The 23,989-nt window shown below is 40.9% G+C and overlaps 1 protein-coding gene across 1 annotated transcript in view; it reads right to left on the minus strand.

The window, feature by feature from the left end:
- Positions 1–23,989, minus strand: part of Heatr1 (HEAT repeat containing 1) — a 48,089-nt gene that overhangs the window by 13,678 nt on the left and 10,422 nt on the right. The window contains exons 10-31 of the mRNA XM_059263411.1: positions 23,477–23,587; positions 23,015–23,132; positions 21,849–21,956; positions 20,683–20,778; positions 20,169–20,257; positions 18,926–19,137; positions 18,530–18,651; positions 17,426–17,617; positions 16,050–16,233; positions 15,774–15,910; positions 14,884–15,076; positions 10,668–10,837; positions 10,117–10,275; positions 8,739–8,981; positions 8,273–8,404; positions 4,458–4,561; positions 4,165–4,308; positions 3,430–3,548; positions 3,214–3,335; positions 2,353–2,481; positions 839–1,069; positions 66–192 (exon numbers count right to left, since the gene is read on the minus strand). Coding sequence (XP_059119394.1) covers positions 66–192; positions 839–1,069; positions 2,353–2,481; positions 3,214–3,335; positions 3,430–3,548; positions 4,165–4,308; positions 4,458–4,561; positions 8,273–8,404; positions 8,739–8,981; positions 10,117–10,275; positions 10,668–10,837; positions 14,884–15,076; positions 15,774–15,910; positions 16,050–16,233; positions 17,426–17,617; positions 18,530–18,651; positions 18,926–19,137; positions 20,169–20,257; positions 20,683–20,778; positions 21,849–21,956; positions 23,015–23,132; positions 23,477–23,587 — 3,242 coding nt within the window. The remainder of the gene's footprint in view (positions 1–65; positions 193–838; positions 1,070–2,352; positions 2,482–3,213; positions 3,336–3,429; positions 3,549–4,164; positions 4,309–4,457; positions 4,562–8,272; positions 8,405–8,738; positions 8,982–10,116; positions 10,276–10,667; positions 10,838–14,883; positions 15,077–15,773; positions 15,911–16,049; positions 16,234–17,425; positions 17,618–18,529; positions 18,652–18,925; positions 19,138–20,168; positions 20,258–20,682; positions 20,779–21,848; positions 21,957–23,014; positions 23,133–23,476; positions 23,588–23,989) is intronic.

The following is a 23,989-nucleotide window of genomic DNA, read 5'->3' on the forward strand; positions in this document are numbered from 1 at the left end:
CCGCCTTCCTTCTGTTCCTCCTCAGCTCTCAGTCAGATGGTACCCAACACCTGACCCGTGATTACCTTCTTTTTCCTCTGGCAGCTTTTCTAGGTACTGGAGGAGATGCATCAAGCTCTGGACTTGATGCTGGACACTAAACTCACAACAGACTGAAATCCAGAACTCAGTATCTGCCTCTAAAATAGCATCCTGTTTGGAAAGAAAGGGAAAAGGTCACAAAAACTGCCTAACAAGTACATTAGTAAGCATACATTAAGGACACACCCAGAACACATCCTTCAGCAGTATGTGCTTTTCCCTCCAAGTCGTCACCAGACGAGAAAGGTATGAATTCCTTCAGTAAAACAGCTATTCAAAGACCTGTGCAGGAACCCAGGACACCAGGAAGGTATCAGAGGAAGATATCAGAGGATGACTGATGTACAAGAGCCGTTTGCCTCTTCCCAGGCCCGTCAGTTTGGATCTATAAGCTCTGGCTCTTCTATATGGCTGGCCAGGCCCTCCCTTCACACAGTACCCCCACAGGCAGTTTCCAGAGGCCCTGTTTCAACACCCCACTCTGCAGGGCTTAAAACAGAACCAGAGCTGAGGCTCCAGACCCATTGCTTAGAAAAAGTCAAGGGCCCTTAGAAGACGTTCTGTTGTTATTTAAAGATGTTCTGGGTCTACACATTCTGAAAGCTTAAAGAAAACCAGAAACTATCTTGAAAAAGCTTCTGGGCAAGCGCCATCAAACAATGCACATTGGGCAGTGCAAGTTCCATACTGGACAATATCCCAAGGCCCACGTGACATCACCGCACTCCTTCTTTACCATCCCACCCAATATTCTGACCTTTTCTCCATAAGCAGCCGCCAGCACCGTTTTAGTGACATACTGTTCAAAGAGCAGGGCGAGGAGAATCCACAGGTATTTTTCTGCACCTATCGTGTCGACAAGCTGGACGAGGATGGGCAGGCGCCTGTGCTCCGGCACGTGTGGAAGTGCATCCACAAATACGCCAATGATTTTCACCACAATCTCTTCAACGTTTCTAGTGACCTCTATAGAGTCTCCAGTATCAGACTGCAAAAGACCAAGGAGGGACTTGAGTAAGCACAAATAACCTTCTTCAAAACCAGCTTGCAGAAGGACTAGGCCTCTCAATGAAAATTTAGTGAGTGTCTATCTCATCGCAGGTACTACTTGGTTCTGACGGAAATATAGCATAGGGTGCTGGCTTTGCCTCCCTGGAGTTATCATCTACCTGTACAAAACAAGATGCACACACAAAGGAGAGCAACAGGAGGCAGGAAATGACAGACAGCTGCACAAGCATCCTCATACGGGCAGAATCTAAGCAGCACAGCACAGAGAAGGCCAACAGCTCCCCACTGCTTCCAGAGCCAAGTTCAATTCCTTTGACTCTGGTACCCACAATCAAAACAAAGGGACTGAATGGGAGAATGAATTACAGAACTGAAAGACTAACCCCAACGCCCTCTAATTCTATCAACAAGTCCCTGCTAACTGCATTGCCCCTCTTCACTCACACAGAGCACATGCTCTTTCCCATGCTACAGATGGCTCCGTCATATTTCTATACAAACTGTGCCCTCCCTTTTATTGGTTCAAATCCTGTTTCTTATGAATTTTTCTGGTTATCTTAGACCATGTAGACATTTCCTTATTCTCAACTCTTTAGCCATTTACTTATTCCTTTGGTAACTAATGTACGTATACACACAGAAACACATTAGGCCCCGCACATACCAATGTATTGAACAAAGGAAACACCAACCTAACACTAAGAATTAAAAGGAGACGGTGTGAATATATTTATCCCCAGAAGTCAAAAGCATGACAAATGATATTAAGAAGTGAGAACAGATAACCACCTTTCTTTGCTTGAAGCTACTTTTCACTTCCCATATTGGTTTCCCACTGGTAAAGACAATGTTCTCTCTGAGTCTTGGCTCAGACCATGCTTAGAAAACCTGTGTTAAATTGCATGCTAATAAATTTGACATTGTAAAAAAAAAAGCTGTAAAAGTTCCTTTCTCTTGTTTTTTCTTTATTGTATTCTTGATCTAAAAAGTTCATTATCAAATTATGAAACAGTCAATATAAATGTACTCATCATGATATCAAAACGCTCTCATGGCTACACTAGTGTTATTTAGTGGAACCAGATTTAACATATTTGATGGCAGTACCAGAAAATGTGGTTAATTTGTAAGCTCATTTACCAGCTTCACTACTGTAAAATTCAGGACACAGAAGAATCTGAGTGCTTCCAAATTGGCATTTACAAGAAAAGTGTAAAAATTAAAAACAGTAACAATGATGGTGGCATCCAAACAGCTTACCTGAATAAGTGCTGGAATGACCATTTTCACGGTCTTGCTAATAACTTGAAAACTGTAAGCATCATCCAGGCGCATGACATTGGCTCCCATGAACGTAAAAATAGACATGATATTGTGAAGAACTTTATCCTGAAATAAAGTACAATTTTCTATTTTAAATACTAAAGATTTGTTTTAAAAAATCACTAATAAAAATAGAGCTATCTTTCCTCAAAAACAGGCAAGGGGGCGGGGCCAGGGCTAGAGCTCAACAGCAGAGCGCCTGCCTGGCATGCACAAGGTTAATGCTCTAGACTACCAGAAATAAAACCACACAAAAATGGGGAGATCTTAAGTTTCCAAACAGACAAATGGTCAAAGTACGTAAGAACGCCGGGAAAGCGGATGAACACGAAGAGATATGCAGCACTATCCATGACTGGGGGACAGTGACATCAAAATGACAAAACACACTCTGCATCCACTACAGTAGCCAGGAGTTCTACTAGCGCGACGGCTGTCACTTCTTCAGGAAGTTCATGATCATCAAACTCATGTTTTAGGATCTTCTGGGAATTGGCAGGCTAACCTTCCTGGATGGTTACCGTGTGTCAGATACTATATAAGAACTAACCACACACCGTCCAGCTGAAGCCCCACCACATCCCAGTGAGAAAGTCATTTTTACTTTACTAACAGAAGCTGCTGCTTACTCTTTGGCAACACTGGGAACCAAATCCAGGGTCTTCCATTTGCCAGACAAAAGCTCTACCACTGAGCCCCCAATCCTCTGCCTAATGAATTTAAATCACTACACACCAGTGCATTTCCATGGAAGAAAAGACTCAGAACAGCCCCTCAAGTCTTACACCGCTCACTTACCGGAAATATGCCAGCAACAGTACCCAGAAGGAGAAGGGCATGGTGGTGAGTCTGCGGCATCTCCGAGAGGCGGATACACTGCACTATCAATTCTACATTGAACTTCTCCTCATCTACAACCTCTACAGTGGAGGGAAAGGAAAAGGTCTGAGTGGTTGGTACACTCATGGGCAAAGCAGATGGTTTCTCTGCCCTTCCCTTCCACCAAATACATACCTTTAGGGATTCTGCCACCATCTGGGGAGAGTTTTTGGCAGATGTTAAGCAAACAACTCAGAATTAATTGCTTAGTGTATTCCACGTTCCCCTGCTCCGATGACAAAGGTTCTAAACACCTTCAGGAACCCCAAAAGAGAAACGATTCAGAAGGTAAAAATTAATCCAGTCACATTAATGACTACTGTTCAGAGCTTATTCAATAAGGAGTAAAGAAAATACTATCAGTAAACAGTCTAACATGTAAGATTTCAAACTCTAGTTTTTTCCTCCTACAACCAAGTAGCACATCAGATTATTTCTCCTCTCTATGTACTTTGCACTAACCTACTTGCAATCTTCTAGCAATGTGGAGAATTACTTGACTTTTCTAATGAGAGCACTCCTCAACTCAGTGGCAAACTCTACAGCTATGCTTTCTAAGAATTTACAACTAAAACACAGCAGGTGTCTGTCACACAGCACCCTTAAAATACAAGTGACGGATATGGCACTGGAAGCTGAGTAGGAGAGCAGGCAGAAAGATGAGGTCAGGTACTACACAGCACAGGAGGAGGTCCGCTATAGAAATTGGCAACGGGTAACTAAAACCATTTCTCAGTATTTCAACCAAAGTATTTCACCTTCCTTTAACGGACAATCGAAACAAGAAGAGTATCCCAAAAGAGAAAGACTGATCAACATGGGCAAATTTTTACCACCCTAGTGTCTCACAGACCAAAGCCATGCCATTACCTTGAGAGCAAGTTAAAGAGAGTTGGAATCAGGATCTGCGGGCCTTTGAGCTTCTTTTTGTGCTGCAGTAACTCCAGGATGAGGGTGACTCTCTGCCAGTAAGGACCCTCAACTTCTTGGACAGATTCTACATCTTGTGATTTTCTGGTCAACAGAGGAGACAAAAAGTTGAAAATGCAAACACCATGATGCCTATTTATGCAAAACTGACAAGTATCTAGAAATCACAGTCACAACGGGCAGTCAGAGCCTAAAGAACAAGAGCAGGCCCTTGGTGTAGTCATAGCTCTTACTTCTGCTGCATTTTCTGCCTTCTCGTTTGCTGAATTGTGCCCAAAGATTTAGCTTTATCTCGTGGCTCCAGTTCTATTCTGACTTGTTCAGCATCAACAGAAATCTGAAATATTGAAAGGATGGCTAGTGATTTAATTCATTGGAACAAGATTACAGCAATAGTTGTAATGTAATTAAATTATCAATTTAAATATTTAAATTTAAATATTTAAAATAAGATCAAAACATTACTGCAATAAACAGTAGTACACAGGTCAATGAAAGTATTTCCGTCCACTTCTATGTCATTATGCCATTTGAGGCCTGCCCAATCCCCAAATACAAACATTACTAATGACTTCTTATGCATTCCTTAGGATGTTTTCAAATACTCAGTTGAATAAATGACTCTGGTATCTAGGAATTCTACCCATCTCAGTATGTACTTATTTCATCATACGATATTTACTGACTGCCACTAAGTACAAAGATGTGTACAATAAAGTATTTTTGGTAATCACACTTGCCTTACAGCCAAGGCTGAGCTTTTATCTTTAGCCGATATGGTGTACTTGAAAATATATTTGTCTTCTTTGGTTTGTCTGGTTTTGGATTTTTGGAGATAGGGTCTCAGTATGGAACCCAGGCTGGCCTTGAACTTGTGATCCTCCTGCTTCACCTTTCCAAGTGGTAGGATTAAGGTGTGCATCAACCTCTGGCTTGCAAATATTTCATGTGCACACTAGTCTACTGTTCACTGAGATGGAAGATGGAGTAATTACAGTACCATGTTCCCTTTCCAACCTCTTAAATGTCTTATAATAGTCCCATTTCGGTTGGATCTCATTTTAAAAGAATTTATTATTATTATATTATATTGAAAGTCTGCTAAAATGCTACCTCTGTGATTCTAATCATCCCCATTTCTTTAAAAATAAAAATTAGAAGCAGAAGTTGTCCTATAAAAAGGGTTTCTGTAACTGAGGGCTGGAACACCATCCTAGATCTTTAGCTGTCCTGCCTCTCACTGTCTGATGCTGTTACTTGAAGAAAAAGCAGGAGGGAGGATGGTTCCAACCAAAGCCAACACCACACTCGCCAACAAGAATTTAACTTGGAGGTTCACTTTAGCTGAGCCCTCTTGCTAGCACACACTTGCTTCTAGGGGGTTCTGGGTCTCTGTTATAGGCATCTCACACTTTCACATTCATCCCTCAGTGTGGAAAACACCCTGGTTCCACATGGGAAAACAGATATATCCTCACTAACTGGGAAAGAATAACAGATTCACGCTCCAAGAGACTCTTTAGATATGGGGCAGAATTAAGAATCTTTTTTCCCCAAAGTTCTGACACAGCAAGTAAATATTTGATTTCAATATGAAGAAAATAACTGTCAAAAATATTTGTGAGACATTCATTAAAATATGACTATGCACTAGGTATTAAATGATATCAAAGAAGTAATGCCATTTTTTCAGGTATGTTGTAGTTACGGCAAGAAAATGGCTGTTTTTAAAAGGTGAAAACAGACACGCATAAGGATAGAAATTAAATGCCTCAGACTTACTTTAAAATACTTCTGCAAAGTATTTTAACAAAATACTTTTTAACAAACTCTGTTAAAAGATTTGAGAGCTAAATCTGGATACTCTAATTTATCATTTTTAAAATTATTTTATGTGTATGGGTAGTTGCTTGCATGTACATCTGTGTACCACCTACATGCGTGGTGTTTTTGCAAGCCAGAAGAGGGTGTCAGATGGCCTGGAACCAGAGTTACAAACTATTGTGAGCAGAAATGTGGGTTCTGGGAATCGAACCCAGGATTTCTGGAAGAGCAACAAGTGCTCTTAATTATTAAAACCCTCTCTCCAGCCCTGAATTTCTTTACTCTTATTGTTGTATGCATACTGTGTCTGAGGTGTGTGTGTGTATGTGTGTGTGTGTGTGTGTGTGTGTGTGTGTGTGTGTGTGTGTCATTTACTCTCAGTATTTTGAATGATTAGGATTCTCTTGCAATACTACTGCCCACTGTATAGGAAGCTTCTTTGAACAAGATTAAGAGCAGCACAAGTGGTTCTCTTGATTGCTCTTCACCTTATTGAGGCAGGGTCTCTTATCTGAACCCAGAGCTCAACCACACAGATAATCCACCGAGCCAGTGTGCTCTGAAGATCCTGTTTTTGTCCTTTAAGTGTGGGACTACAAGTTGGCTACAATGTACACCCAGAATTTATGCAGGGTATGAACACCAGTCCTCACACTTGTATGGCAGTTCCTTTATTCACTGCCTGTACCATTCTCCATTTTAGTCAATTCAAGAAATGGAATAACCCACTCCAATGATGGTTAGGTTTCTATATACATATAAAAGTAACAAGCAGAACTCCAATTCCATCTTATACATCACATGTCTATTTAAGTCAAATAAGGTCACCCTGCTCAACATCAAGCCCCTCACAATTCCCTATTCCTTTCAAGAAACAAGCAGCTGTACCTAGTATGAATAAGAACCAAAATAAGATAACCATATGCCTTAACTCATTGAAAATAGATACTCCATACAAAAAAAAAGGTAACTAGCCTCGTTCTATTTTCAGTCTGTCCTGCTTCCTGCACGTGGATGGAGATGTGTGGTCTCTCGACTTCTTTTTGTTTTTTGTTTTTTGGAGACAGGGTTTCTCTGTGTAGCTTTGTGCCTTTCCTGGAACTCACTTTGTAGACCAGGCTGGCCTCGAACTCACAGAGATCCACCTGCCTCTGCCTCCCAAGTGCTGGGATTAAAGGCGTGCACCACCACTGACGGCGATCTCTCGGCCTCTTGCTCTAGTTTCCTGCTGCCATGCCTCCCTCCCCATTACAGACTCTCCCTTTGGAACCACTTGTGCTGCTCTTAATCTTGTTCAAAGAAGCTTCCTATACAGTGGGCAGTAGTATTGCAAGAGAATCCTAACCATTCAAAATACTGAGAGTAAATGACTACGAATGTTCAGCCACAGATGGGACATTCATACTGACCTGCTCCAAACCAAACAAGTCCCAGGGAACATTGTGGTAGTGGGCAGAAATAATCTAAGACCAGAAAGATGGAGAAGGCTGTGAAACGCTGTCCTCTCTAGGTGAACTCGCAGCAGCTGTGGTAACCTGCACAGTATCATGCCTGTTAAAAATTTCAGCATGAAGGCCAGGCAGTGGTGGTACATGCCTTTTAATCTCAGCACTCTGGAGGCAGAGGCAGGTGGATCTCTATGAGTCTGAGGCCAGCCTGGTCTACAGAGCCAGCCAGGACAGCCAAGGCTACACAAAGAAACCCTGCCTCAAAAAACCAGAAAGAAAAGAAAAAAATGTTTCAGCATGAACGGGAAGGGGCTCCTGAGGTTCCATGCCTGGTTGAGGAGCTGTGACAGCTGATGGCTTCTGAGAGAGGGTTGCCACCGGTGGGTTGCCTATGCCCCAAAGTATGACCCCACACCCATGTATTTACATAAGGACAGAACTGATCGAAATTAGTGAATTGTTTCTTTTTAAAAAGAGGCCTTGAAGCTGGAAAGAAGATACACTGGCAGGGGCGGGGAGCAAAAGAAGCAGGATATGGATATGATTAAGATGCACTGTCTAATCTATGAAAAATTTAAAGAATTCAAAAAAAAAAAAAAACAAAAAAAGTGGTGAGGACAGAAGATCTGGGTTTTATACTTCTTGAGTACATACTTTTCTATGGATCTTGTTAATAGTGAAATCCGACCCCAAAGGAACACTGTAAAAATGCAGGCTATACACTTTATCAACTGGAAAAGACTAAACATTTACAAATTACAAAATTTGTGACTTACCCCTTTAAAAACACTGCCAACCGTCTGAACACAATGTGAGTTTTTGCAGTTCACCAATAAGTCAAACAGCATACACAGAAGCTTCTGCTGCACCTTCCCATCTGATAGAGCTGCAAAAAATGGCTTTGTAATCTAGGAGCAGGAAAAAAAAGCAAACCCAGGAGTCAGCAAACAAGCTTCAACCCAAAGATTTCTCCTTACTATAAAGCAACTCTGCTTTACTTTTCCATTTAAAATCTGATCAATCTGATCTGAGGATCAAACTCAAGTTGTCTGTCTGTGTGGCAAGCTCCTTTACCTGAGGAGCCATCTCACCAGCTTTTAAATGCAATTATTTTAATGACCTGCAAGCAACTTTGTACAGTAGGTAAACGATATATATCTCATGCCTTTAAAAGCATGTTCAACCCATTAATAACTCTCTAAATGCATGATCAAGCTTGGGTTTCTGAAGGAAGCCACTGACCTTTTCAAGAGCAGTAATCTGGATGGTTGGCATTCCTGGGTGAAGCTCCTTTGTTGTGTGCACAGCCTTTATAAACAGGTCTAGACTCTTCGGGTCTTTATGTAAAAGTGAAGCTGAATACTCATTGTATTTTCCCAGAATGAGACGCAAAACAATGGCCTCATCTTTCAAGACAGCTGTAGGCTCCTTCTCCACCTTCTCTAGGAGTTGCTCCACCTTAGGCAACAGCTGTGCAAGCACCATCTAAAGACAGAGAAGGTTAGTAGTAGTAACCGAGACTCATGTTTTGCTCAGGTCTGCTCTGACAGCTCACCTGACAGTTCTCTACATTTACAGGAGCTGAAGACATTCTGAGAACAGAAAATACAAACTAAAATATGAGTGTAGCAATAGTTTAGCAATTTGCTAAAGTACTGCATTTTCCTCAACCACCATTTCCAATTTGGTATAATTAGCATTAACTCAAATGAGGTATGTAAAGGCTTTAACAATCAAACCTTAAGCCAGCAAATCATGGCTTGTCTGACAAATCCAGTGGATGTCTTGTCCTTTTAAACTTGTTCACTGACAATGGCCATAATCATCTGATTACATACCCTGTGTGGTTGCTCTCCTCACAGTGACAGATCTGAGCAACTGCAAAGAAAGATGGTCCACAGAGCCCAAGAGTTGTTACTTGATATCTGCAGAGTACCTACCGTCCATAAGCCACTCCTTAAACAAAACCCTGGATACTCACGCCCCTCATATAACATGGCATAATGTGCACATATACTCTAGTCACAGCTTTCTAAAAGCTTTTAATCACCTCTAGATTAATTATAATAATAACAATGCTGTATTTTTTAGGAAACGAGGAGAAGAAAAAAACCTTGCCTGTTTACTATAGACATAGTTTTTCTCCCAAACATTTCCAATCTGAGCCTGGTTGAACCAGAAGACATGAACCTCACAGATAGGAGTATGGACCATATTCACTATCTATTCCTTCATAGAAGAAGTCTGTCAACTTGTAAATGACATCAATGACAACTCAGGGCTGATAATTGTAAAACAAATAATCAAATAATTTTTATTCCATTTTACTCCTTCTCAATTCTCTGAATTTGCAGTTGGTCAAGAGCCACGGGCATTCAAGGCAGAGGAAAGAAGGCAGTTAAAACTCTGCTAGTCAGAGCAGACATTTCCTTCACATCACAGGCTTCCTTGAGCACCTAAAGGAGGCTGTGCTTTTCCCTCCAAAAAATACATTCTTTCCAAATTGTGAAGAACTTCTTCCCCTGAGAGCACACAGTTACTTCCTCATACATGACAGTTACTTATCAGGAAAGTCATACGGAACACATAATCCACTGCATTCTGTGTAAAACACTCATACCTCACTGTTCACATCTTGAAATACTTTCATCAAGTCTTTTGCAATGTAAGATGGGCAGCCATAAATGCAGTGCAGAAGGCTTTTCAGAGTTTCAGACAACTTCTGATGTGATTTCTGTTTCTCTTCTCTCTGTAGTTCATCAAATAACGTAGCCAAATCCTAGGATACCAGAAAGAAAGAAAACTGAATTAAAAAGGGAAAAGGAACTTTAAGGACTAAATGTTCTAATTATGGAAGAGTCTTTTCCAAATGACATGACATTGCTTACATCTTTTAATTTCTCTTCAAATACAGTCCCAACTGGAAAGAGTATCAGTATCCACAGCTAGCTCACTATGGAAGGCTGAACATTAGTCTTTCATGAAAGGAAAGGACAACAGAATTGAAATACAATATGTGACCTTTTAAAAAATGGCACAAAGACCGCAGTTGCTGACACACATTTTTAAGTTAGTGGATTAGTCCATACAAATCCCTACAAGGTACAGGAAGGGAGCAGACTGTTCCTGTTCGACAGGCCCTCATCACAACTGTCTTTGACAGTAGTCTACCTGAATCACGTAGGTAGCGTCTGAAGTGATCTCCTCTGCCTTGGGAAGCAGGTGCTCTATCACCGGCTGAAACTTCGAAGCTACTCCGCCGAGGGCCTGGAGACACTGAACAGCAGCTCTGCGCACTTCTTTTACAGGGCTTCCCAGACTGAGGAGTAGAGACGGCACCACTAAACCAAAGGGGAAAGGAGACAGTGTCAGGGTACATGGTGACAGGTCTCCTTCTGGGGCTGGGAGCACAGCTCAGTCGCATAGCATGCATCTGGCCTGTGGGACACCCTGGTTACTATCCTTAGCACTACCCCCACCCTGGCCATCATACACACACAGGCTCCCTTTCAGACTCCTTCCTCTGAAGACTGTTCACTGTTCTATTATTTCAGAAAAATGGCTATGTTTTCTCAAAACATGCAAATGAGCCCAATAAATTGATTCTTTGTCAACTGTCATCTCATCTCAAGGTGTATGTTCCCTAATAGGTACACGTGTATCTAAATTGTTATCTTTACTTTTAAGTTGCCAAGTGCTAGTGAAGGTAAGGTGATTTCAGAACAGTGTTGCAACAGCTCCCAAATCCATTCCTGCCTTAGGAGCAGCAGGAAGTTACCCATGTGTTTACTATGGGTGCTTTGCAAATATTTAAATTACTGCTAATTTTGTTGTTGCTTTGAGACAAAGGCTTGCTATGTAGTCCAGGCTAGCCCAAAACTTCAGATCCTCCTGCCTCTGCTTCCTAAGTGCTGGGATTACAGGCATTAGCCAATCAAAGCTGGCTCCCTAACTGATGCTTGAGTTTTTTTTTAGTGTGGAAATCTTACAATCTATATTTTTTTCCGTCTAGGGTTATTATATTATATATATTTTTCCTTCTAGGGTATTGTTTGATTGGCTAGGTTTGTATTGCTTTCTTTTTTGAGATAAGGTTGTGATATAGCCCATATAGCCCAGGTTGGTCTATAAAAACTTTTCTACTTTTATCTTTGGCTTGGAAAGTTACTGCCCACCCTGAAAATTCAATCAAAAAGTATCAATCTCTGTGTTTAGAGAGTGATCATACACATTCTGTCTTCTTCTAATACCAGCTAAGTTTTATGTTACACCTTCATTTTAGGGGGAATTTTTATACAAGGAGTAAGAATGGTATTAGATTTTCTAATAATTTAGTCTACTACCCTACTTAGCATCCACAAAAACATTCCAGGCCCAGGAAGGTATCAGTCCCATCCACTCATTTCATACACATCTAAAATGTCACCTATTCCTGACAGCAAATTCACAGTAGTGAGTGTAACAAGAGTGGTTCCTCGCCTCAACTGTAACTGCAGTGAAACTGCTACCGTCTGATGTGAGGATTATTATTATTTTTTAACTTAATTAATTATTTCTTTTTCATTTTTTGAGACAGGGTTTCTGCTGTGGGATGGTCTGTATGTCAAGTGTGTTGCTGATTGGTCAATAAATAAATCACTGATTGGCCAGTGGCCAGGCAGGAAGTATAGGTGGGACAAGGAGGAGAATAAAGCTGGGAGGTGAAAGGCTGAGTCAGAGACACTGCCAGCCGCCATGATGAGAAACAGCATGTGAAGATGCCGGTAAGCCACGAGCCACGTGGCAAGGTATAGATTTATAGAAATGGATTAATTTAAGCTGTAAGAACAGTTAGCAAGAAGCCTGCCATGGCCATACAGTTTGTAACCAATATAAGTCTCTGTGTTTACTTGGTCGGGTCTGAGGCTGTGGGACTGGCAGAAGAGAGAGATTTGTCCTGACTGTGGGCCAGGCAGGAAAACTCAAGCTACAGGTTTCTATGTGTTGCCCTGGCTGTCCTGGAGTGTATAGACCAGGCTGGCCTCGAACTCACATAGATCCACCTACTTCTGCCTCCCAAGTGCTCGGAATAAAGGTGTTCGCTACTACACATGGTAAGGAATATTTTTCTGTTATTTTTATTTTGCTGTTCCTTGAACATGAAGAATTTATTTCTTTTGCCTAATACCTTTTCAGATTTTTGGACATTATATGAGGTTTCCCTTTCAACACAGAGTTCTTTTTATTAAACCAATGTTGTATTTCTTATATAAATGCTATCTGGCAGATGTTTCCTATTTAAAACCTTGTGTAGGACTCTTATAGAGCATCATTCACAAACTGTAAGGACCTGTGGTTGTGTTGTTCTACACGTAAACTTTGTGAACTTTCAATGCTATGCTGGTTTTCCAGAACAACTCTGGAAACTACTCATTTTACACCCTACTCTATTCAACAACCCTGACAAGATAGCTTTAGAAGTGTAGTAGATGATCTCTTTTTGAGATCAACCATACTGGTTTTTCAAAGATGTATTAGTCAGGCATCAGCCCATACTTGTAATCCTAACATTTTCATGGTGAAGGCAGAAAGACTGCTGTCAATTTCAAGGCCAGCTTGCTCTATCACATCAAGTACGAGGTCAGCCAGGGCTGTCAAGTGGAACCCTGTTTCAATAAACAAACATGTACTCAGGATAAAAAGCTACAAAAATCCCTTTCATGTTACATGTATGGAAATGATTGATGTGAATATTCCACTTCTAGACTGCAAGAAAGAATTCAACAAGTTCCAGACTTTTCTGTAAATCTCTTACACTATGAAAGCTATAAATCCTTCTCGGTTGCCCCAAGGTTAATTCACAAAGCAAAGCCAGAAGCAAATAGCTGAAAAGTTAAAATTCTTTCAAGGGGCAGATTCGAGCCAAAAGATCAGTTTTCCTGTATCGTGAAGCAGAACTTTTAAAACATTCAAATCTTAAGACATTCACAGTGCTATGACAAAGGGCACCATATCTAAGTCAAGTCCTAGAACCCAAAATATGTTAGCTCTACACCATTTAAGAAAGCAGTTTCTTGCAATGTCTTTCCATTTAAACAATGCACATGAAACAATTCTTCCAATTAATTTTATTTGCGTTCAAAGCATAGTTCATTGACTTTTCTAGTTTCTTACTTATTTTTATGTGTTTTTGTATGTGCAGCATGTGCATGCCTGGTACTCAAAGGTTATAAGAGGGTCTTAAGGGATCTACTGAAATGGGAATTACAGAGAGTTGTAAGCCACCATGTAGGCACTGAGAAGTGAACCTGGGTCCTCCCTAAGAGCAGCAAGTTCTCTTAACAACTGAGTCACCTCTCCATCCCTTACAGTACTTTTTCTTTTGAATACTGTAACACTTTTGGAAACACACGCTAAAACAAGGCTGGCTGTCGTGGCTCACAACCTATCGTCTCAGCTCCTGGAGGCCGAGACAACAGAGGCACTGCTGTAGGCGTGAGACAAGCCTGAACTACATAGTGAGTTCTATGACAGCCTGAATGATAAGGACAGGCTGAAAGATCCTGTTCAAATACAGAACAAAGCAGAAAGAAAGATGCCAAGTAGTATTTCCCGGACTCCTCACAGACAGAAATGTCTAGAAGCACACTGCACTCACAGTGAGGACTGGTGCTAGTCTAAGAAGCCTCTTCCTGAGGCCCTTTGAGACTCTCCTGTCAGGATTGAAGCTTTCAAATGGACCAAGTACATTTCCCCACTATTCTGGGAAATTCTGGGACAGGTTTAGACAGCACAAGCTCAGAAGTACTTATGCAGGGGAAGAGACAGAGCACGAGAGAGGAAGAGCAGCAAGAAGCCAGTCTTACACTAACACTAGTGAAAAAGGATGGGAAATATGTAATACCAAGCTGAAAAGTTCAAATGCTGATTTCTAAACAAAGTATATGGCTTCTTCTTGTAGCCCTGGCTGTTCTGGAACTTGTTCTGTAGGCCAGGCTAGCCTTGAACTCAGAGATTCATCTGCCTCTGCTTCCCGAGTGCTGAGATTAAAGGCGTGTGCTACCACACCTGGCTTTTTTTGTAATCTTTTTTAATGAATAAAAATAAAGATATTTCTGTATACGTATGTGGTGGGGTGTGGTCACCACTATGCTGAGTACAGAGGTCAGAGGACAACTTTTAGGGGCCAGTTCTCTCCTTCCACATGTGGGCCCAGGATTAAACTCAAGTCATTATGAGGCTTGATGGCAAGTGCCTTTATCCTCAGCACCATCTCCCCCACACAGTCATTTACTTTAATAAATTATGTTATCTCTATACAATCAAACACAAGAGTATATGCTATACTTCCTCATATACTATGTATCTATAATGTACTCACTTAAATATTAAATGTGACTTGCCATACCTGGAGATGCAGTAGACGCCAGCTTTTGCTTATACTGTGTGTTCTGAGAAGAAAGCATCACAGAGCCTATGTAAAGAGCCTGAGTCTGCAGCTCTGACTTCACAGTGCAGTTAAGTGGATTGGAAAGGCTAGAACCATAGGTCCACAAAACACAGAAGAACTGGAACAACTGAAGAACATCTTGTAGATGTACCTAACCAAAAGAAAGCAAGACAAAGTGAAGTCTAGTTCTCACTCAGATAAACTGCCCCCGCTCTTTTCATTAATGTACAAGAATAAGACATGAGTGATTTAATGACATGTGCCTTGTTGAATCACTTATTCAATATCTGGAATTTTAACCAGTTAGAAGGATGTCACTGAAGAATGACATTCAAGAAGCCTCACTATAACCTTGCACTTGAAAACACTAAACAAAAAAAGACAGGGACACTAACTAAAAACCAAGAGCGGGATCTGGGAAACTTCACTAAGAGAGCACTCTGCAGGAGTGAACAAGGCTGGCAATGCTCAACGCCTTGGAGAGTGAGTCAGACAAGGACAAGAACACACACACTGCTTGCAGCATGGAGGTAACAAAGCCCAGGGTAAGTTTCCTGAATATCATCTTTGAACACTCGGCCAGTTTTTCATCCATAAATGACATTTAAAACGAAAAGCTGGGCTTGCTCTGATTCTTAAACACACTAGCCCACCAATAGGAAGGCTGCAATGTTACTCTCTACTCAGTGTGCTGCCTGGCTGTGATTACTACACTGCTTTGGAGGGCATGTTTGTCAGCACACACTCGTCTTTGCTGCAAAATATCCTCCCATTAGTATTAGAACCGTGGCAATAAAATAACCTACACTACCTACAGCAGAAATGCCTATGAGGAGTGAGCCAAGTACCTTCATTATCAGCCTCATCAGAACCCTGAAATGCATGGCGTCAGAAGCCTCGAGCAGCATTTCAAAGACACCAATGAGCAAGTGCAGGTAGTGTCTGCTGTCGTCATCTAGCTGCTCAGGATTCCACCACGTAGCACCTGCAGGGAATGGGGACAGACAAGCAATGGGTAGACCTACACCAGCATGCTGGGGGAGCTTTTCATTCAAGTGAAGGTGAACTACGGAGTTAAAAAGTCAGTGTTGTATCACATTTCAAGAGTCATGACCATGCCTTACCCGAAGGAAAAGATTTTGGAGTTTTCAGTGCAAAAATAAAACACTTCAGGGAAAATACAAGTAAAATGGAGTCCTCCACAGCAACCCTCTGGGCCTTGTGGAGCTGCTGTACATAATGCTCCCACAGCTCCTCTGGCAATCCTCTGTTCAGCATCAGTTCCAGGTGCCACTCGGAGGGGATTTCCTGAAACATTCATGGAAACAGAAACCAGCACATCCTGAAAGTAGTTCCAGACATGAGCTCTATGCATAGACTACAGAGGATGTGCATATCCTAGTAGGGAGTGGATCAACAATTGCATAAGGATTGCGTTCGCAAATGGACGGATATGCTGCTCCAGCTGAAAAGATGCTCAGTCCTCAGAAAGAGCACTAACAGAGCAATGTGAAACGATCCATTCAGTGTGACACTGAAGGAACCACAACTGCTCTACACTGCTAACACCAAGGACCACTACAGTTCCAGTTACTGCACCTCACAAAAGACAGACACCTGGGCCACTTTCTACAGTATGAAGAAGCACGCTAAATTTACATAATTTTAGCTAACAATGACTACAATTAGAATTTATAAAAACCCCAAGAGTATACATAAATATGAAGAAAGTGTAATTCACTTAGCAAATCCTGTAATGGGCAGCCCTTTGAAGATCTGAAGATAAATTAAAAAAAAAAAAACTGCTGCAGACAGCAGATACTAAAACAATCTTGTTACCTCAAAATGGGCACTCTGTACAAATGGAAACATGACCTTTAATAACACTATCAGAGACAACAGCAGGCCAGAGACAGCCAGACCTACCAGAACACTCAACCATTTTAAATATACAGGATATTCTTTCAATAAACACTGTAACAAGTTTTGTTCAAGCACCAACTCTGGTGAGTTGGTGAATTTGTCATTACCAGAGTAGTTCATGAGTGAAACTTGGATAGTGACCTGATAAAAACAGTGAGGAGGCTCAGTTATGACATGAAACCTTTCAACTTTGAAATTCTATAATCTGAATAAATTTCCTGCAAAAGCATGGGAGTCCCTTGTCTGAAAACCACTGTTCCCACTGCTTCCCCCTCCCCCAGCTAGTGCTCCCACTGCTTTCCCCTCCCCCAGCTAGTGCTCCCACTGCTTCCTCCTCCCCCAGCTAGTGCTCCCACTGCTTTCCCCTCCCCCAGCTAGTGCTCCCACTGCTTCCTCCTCCCCCAGCTAGTGCTCCCACTGCTTCCTCCTCCTCCAGCTAGTGCTCCTACTGCTCCCCACTCCTCCAATTAGATCCAGACACAGCAGCTCAGCTTCTGGACTTCAGCTTTGCTGGGATCAACAGGTCATGCTGTACTTTACTCAGTAGTCAACTTTCTGCAGACACTGCACTCCTTACCACAGCAGTAATGATGCTTTTGAGCTTCCTCACTTTTTTCTGCAGCAAACTGAACACGCGTATAGCAAACGGAAAGCAGGTTTCTCTGAAGGATGAACAGCAAGAGATAAGCACAGACACAATCACGTGGAATGTCACTTTCTGCTTCAGGTTGTAGGACTCCTTTTCCCCGGCACTTATTAAATCCTCCACCTTGGGAAATAAGCATACTCCATTACTGGTTAGTCATGATCTTCCAGGACAAAGTTTTCTATCTATCTCAGGCCTATCTATGTATTGTGTATAGCATGAGTGACAAACAAAAAGCCTTTCAAAAACAGTAAACACTGATTAAAGGTAAATGTACACTTAAAATTATAAAGTACATAAATACACTTGACAATGCATATAAACCACATACCTAAAAATACAAAAAGCAACAAAAAAAATCAATAAATCAGACACCTAACACCTTTAAAAGGTTTACAAAAGTATTTTCTTTTAGTTTCATTTTGCTATGTTAACAATGAAAAGACTAATATTTTAAATATAAATTAGGAAAAATAAAGATTAAAAAGAACAAAGTATGGGCTGGGCAGTGGTAGTGCATGCCTTTAATCCCAGCACTTAGGAGGCAGAGGCAGGCGGATCTCTGTGAGTTTGAGGCCAGCCTGGGCTACAGAGTGAGTTCCAGGAAAGGTTCCAAAGCTACACAGAGAAATCCTGTCTCAAAAAATAAATAAATACAAAAATACATAAATAAAAAGAACAAAGTATTTTTACTAGTCCAAAAATGATATAAATAGTTAAGGACTTAAACAATCAGTAGAGTATGCTAAGTTAGTGGTTGTAAAAGCTTATAATCCTAGTTCTTGAGAAGCTGAGGCAGATAATCAGGAGTTCAAGGTCAGCCTGGGTACACAGCGAGTTCTAGATCAGCTTGAGCTGTAACTCTTGGCCATGGCCCCCAAAGGGAATACCCAAAACTACCTTTGTGTTTGTTCAAAGTAAAACGGTTGTTTAAGAATGGAACAACAATAAAAAGACAGAAAAACTGTCCGGGAGGGCAGAGCTGGGTGCCTAATGAACAGGAGAGGAACACACAGAGATGGACGGCACACCTACCAGCTTCAGCACTGAAGAGCGGTCTCCTGAGCTTAAATTGCCGGCCAGCAACTGCACCATCTTCTGATTTCCGATACCAATTATTTCTCTTGACTTTTTGCTTCTAATAACATTTTCAAGAGCTGTAAAAAATTTTGAATACATACAGTGGCATTCACATAAAGAATTAGGTAAAGTAACATATGCAGATAAAATTTTTACTATTCTCTTCAAAAGCTTGCCTTTTACTTTTCTTTTTACTCCAAGTCTGAATTTGTCTATAAGCCACTTAGTAAAAATAAAAAATATGATGTTGACATATAACAAATACAATGGCAAACAGCAAAGACAGACAATTTTAACTGATTTATCTTCCTAATAAAATAGATGCCTGTTTTATCTAACTGGCTTTCTTACCTTCTTTCCAGCCTCTGAACAGAGGATGCAGAGAGCAAATTCCTGATTTTGACAAATGTATAGCAATTTTCATATCAGGAGACTCTATATCATCATTAGTAATGACCATAAAAGGCAACAACTGGACAGCCACCTGATTTGACAACTGATCGTTTTTACTCAGGATCTCCTCTTTAATTAGGATGTTTGCTGCTAGCTCAAGCACCCTGTACCTGGAAGACATGAAAGCCCATTTGGTTCAGAGACACGTTAGAGACTTCAAGTCAACACAACTCATTATTACACTGTCCTGGCTCAGTTGGCAATAGCTTGCCTGGTCTCTTAACCAAAAATACTGCTCAGAGAGCACTAGGACACAATCTCAAATCCATGCCAATAAAGGAGTCACCTAGTCAATAATTTTGTCCTGTCAGATATCTTAAAAAAACCAAAAAACAAAAAAACAAAAGCCTCTAACTGTAACAAATTATATTACATCAGCTATCTCAGCTCCACTAAACAGTAGAGATTCAGATTCACTCATGCATTTAAAAAAAATGTATATCCTGAGCTGGAGAGATGGCTCAGAAGTTAAGAACACTGGCTGCTCTTCCAGAGGACTTGGTTTGTGTTCCCGGCACCCACACAGCAATTTAACAACCAGTGGTAACACTTCTGGGGACTCTGACACCCTCTTCTGGCCCCCACAGGCACAAGGTACTTATGAGGTGTACAGAAATACATGGAGGCAAGACACCCCTACACATCACATCAAATCAATGACATGAAAAGCATATCCTTTCTGGGAAAAGGAGAGCCAGTTTTCATCAAGGGTGTGGCCCCTGCTAGATCAACCATGCTCCACTGGATGGCCCCACACTCATGCACGTACGGGCATCACAAACTGGACTTGGAGGGTTATAAAGGAAGAGGTAAAGCCACAACACTGAGAGTATGTGAGGTAAAGGGTGGGTCTAGAAGGAGTAGGGTGAATATGATCAAAGTACATTGCACCCACACATGAAATTCTCAAACTATAAAAGCATCACACACACACACACACACACACACACACACACACACAAAAAAAAAAAAAAAAAAAAAAAACAACAACAAAAAAAACTTCTTTAAAGCTCTGTTCTACAATCCTGAGCAAAAGGTCAATCACTAAGTTATTAAATCCTTAGTGAAAAGGAAGAGAAGCAGGGTGAACTTGAGAGCTCCGCTACGCACAGAGCATGGACGGAGGAGAGCAAACACATACCACCCCTTATTCTTTGACAGTTCTGCTCTCTGGAAGAGATTCAGAAGATGTGAAACGGTCTCCTCTCCACTGAAGTGTTGCTGGCAAATCTAGACGGGGGAAGAAAACATGAGTAAATATTTACTTGTCAAATATGTAAAGTGTTTCTAAAATAAAACTGAAAAGATGATCAATTGTAAAGATTTTCTCCAAAGAATCCCAGTATCTCTTTTGTGAGAACTTTTCTCTTATAGAGGTTTCCTTTTTACTCACGAGAACAATTTCTCAAGCAGCATTCATGATCCAATTTGCCATAGTCTTGGGACACTGGCTGCTGTCACAAAGCCTGTCTCTTTTCTGTAGTACTTCCTTATCCAGCAAACTGTGCAGTCTGGCTACTTCTTTGAGACTTATCACCAGACTACACTCAATGAACTGATTTCCAAACATATTCCCGCCTAGAGTCAAGCACCATGTGAGAAAAACAAAGTATTTACAAACAAAATTTGCACATCCACAGAACACATTTACTCACCTCAAAAGCACTCAGAGCCGACAAAATGACATCTACGTTATCATCACCTAATCGGGTTAGAATAGCTTCCTTAATGAAAATCTCATCAATGCCCTCCTGAGCAAAAGAAAAGCAAATTAACTATTGCAACAAAGCTCACAAGCTTTCCACTGGAAAAGACACCTCAGAACACCAGTGTGGAGGCCAGGCTCAGCTCTGAGAGCACAACAAATGAGAACCAAGTCGTCTCCAGCAGGTCTTCTGAGATTGGTAACTGTCTGCTACAGTCCTCTTCCAGTCTCACTGAACGTCATATATACAATCTAAATGCCATCTTTTAATTAAGGAGTTGTCCTTGATAAGTCAGAGAGCCCAGAGGGACATGACAGGCCAGTGAGATGGCTGTGAGGGAAAGTCCCTGACACCACACTTGACAACTTGAGTCCAATCTCCCATACCCACATGGTGGTCCTCCAACCCACAAATGTTTCTCTCACCTCTGTGCAGACACTTGTGTATACATGCATAGGCACAAAATACATACATACATACACAAATAAGTAAACGTAATTTTATTTCCTTTTTTTTTTTTTTTTTTTTTTTTTTTTTTTTTTTTTTTTTTTTTGGTTTTTCGAGACAGGGTTTCTCTGTGTAGCTTTGCGCCTTTCCTGGAACTCACTTGGTAGTCCAGGCTGGCCTCGAACTCACAGAGATCCGCCTGCCTCTGCCTCCCGAGTGCTGGGATTAAAGGCGTGCGCCACCACCGCCCGGCTTTTTTTTTTTTGTTTTGTTTTGTTTTTCGAGACAGGGTTTCTCTGTGTAGCTTTGCGCCTTTCCTGGAACTCGCTTTGGAGACCAGGCTGGCCTTGAACTCACAGAGATCCGCCTGGCTCTGCCTCCCGAGTGCTGGGATTAAAGGCGTGCGCCACCACCGCCCGGCTAACGTAATTTTAAAATTTAACTATAATCCTTAAAAAATAGCAATACAAAAAAAACATAAATGAACAAAAAAACCCTCAAAAACTTAACAAGTCAGATATTTTGAAAGAACTAAAAAGCAATAAAATTTGAGTTATCTGTAATTATACAATATGAATTCTTGATGGAAACTCCAATCTCTTACTCTAGAATTAGACTGGTCGTTTTAAGGGGGAAAAGATCAAAAGTAAAAGCTATCTGACACAAACCTTTGATGTTTTCATGATAGTCTTCAGGTGGTTAACAGCCAGTAGTCTAACAGGAGCCAGTGGATGATTCAAACTGAGCATCAAAGACGTGTCAGAATCCTCTAAAAACTGTAAGTCCAACATAATAATGAAATTATTTCACTTAATCTGAGTAACAAATAAACAAAAAATGAAAACAGGAAACACCTTACACTGCCCAATATACCGTGCAATAACCATCTAAATGTAGAAACAGAAAAGTAAATTCATCTCTAGAATACGGTTTGAGTTACACCACATGAAAACATAAATGTTATACATGGTGTGTTCTGTGTACTTGTGTGGATGAATGTGTGGGTTCAGTTTAGTGAAACAGCATTATAACGTAACTCAGCACTTTTTATGATATATAATTCCAAGTGACAGTACTAAGTTGGCACCTCACTGAAGACAGAATACAACCCAGAAAATAACAAAAAGATGCTCAAACTGGTGACAGCTTAGGTGACGCATAAAATCAAACTACAAAGGATATCTACCTATCTACCTGATTTGAAATGCACTACTGATGACGCACGCCTTTAATCCCAGCACTCAGGAGGCAGAAGCAGGTGGATCTCTGTGAGTTTGAGGCCAGCCTGGGCTACAGAGTGAGTTCCAGGATAACGAGGACTGTTACAGAGAAACCCTGTCTAGAAAAACCAAAAAAAAAAAAAAAAAAAAGAGGAAATATACCACTGAAACTAATAGCCCAATTTCAGGAAAAAAGTGCATTTATTTTTATAATATTCATTTTCAAGGCTAATTATAAGAACTTATCCAATTTCTTAGTATTTAGGCTTGAATTCCCCAGAAAATTTCTTAAGATTTATCATGGCCATGATCACGTGACTGCACTCTTGCTCTGGCAGATGTACACCTAGAGTAACAAGGCATGCTGGAAGCCTGTGAAGCCACCCATTAGTGACAACCGCCATATGAAATTCTCAATGTTTTCTGAATGTTACATTTTTCTTCAGTTATGATTCCTGCCCCAGAGCCGTTTCTAGTAACTATACACACTGTATAAATCCTCAGCTCTCTGACATTTTTCAAAGATGGAAGAAAGCAGGAAATGACTGCCTGTGCTCTTCAAATAGTCACAACACCAATTCCTGTTGTAACTGTGCTGGGGAAGGACAACCTACCTGATACTTTCCTCCACTTGTAGAGAGAGAAATAAATTGATGGAAAAGCTCCTGCTTTTTAAGGCCTGAAATTTCTTTCAGGTGTTCCTCTAACACAACATCTAATGTTCTGGGGTATCTAGGAAGGAATTATAGTTCATTCAATATTCTTGATAAAGCTATAACCACATTCCCCTACATGTACAGAACACATACTATACATAAAGCCTTGAGTAAGTCTGTCACTATGAAGACAACAACAAAAGTCTCTGGTGTAAAAAAAAATTATACTGTCCACAGACCCACCACAACCCCTATTTCCTTTTGTCTTTCAATATATCTCATTCTAAATATACTGTCCCTTTCTGAAAAAGAAAAAGTAGAAAAAGTATCTACGATCATCACTTTAAGACACAACTTGCAAGTTATTCTTTGTAGAACAGATCAGCATTGAAGATGAACGCCTACACCCACTCAACTTACTTGCTTTCTAAAAGTCTGATAAGTGGAAGAAACTGCTCGTTAAGCAAAGCTATTTTATTAACATGGGTTTCCTCCTGGGAGCTGTATGAGATGTATTCTTCAAAAAGAAGGCTGCAAAAGAAAGCAGAACACCAGTAGATATGGGTTATCATTCATGAGCTCTCTGCTATGTACTAAGTGCTTTACAAATCAAAAGAAATATTGATTTTGCTGATGAAAAAACAAGGCATAGAACAGCTTCCAATTTGCCTGAGGTCAAATGAAACAGCAACAAACAGAAGTCAAATGTGTAGTAACTCTTTCTATGTCAGAAAGAGCGGAGGAGGGCTATAAATTGTAAAGGCTGTTCTGATTCCAGAGTGTAAACTAAGCCTCCACGCATACAAATGAGCACACCTGCAGGCAGTTCTCTTCTCACCTAGCATAATGGCAAAATCAGATCCAGGAGGACTGGCTTCTGAAACTACTATTCTAGCTGAAGTGGCATTAAGCCAGATTCCAACCTATGTCTAA

The sequence above is a fragment of the Peromyscus eremicus genome, chromosome 5 (genome assembly GCF_949786415.1).
Source record: "Peromyscus eremicus chromosome 5, PerEre_H2_v1, whole genome shotgun sequence".
Classification (NCBI taxonomy): Eukaryota; Metazoa; Chordata; class Mammalia; order Rodentia; family Cricetidae; genus Peromyscus; species Peromyscus eremicus.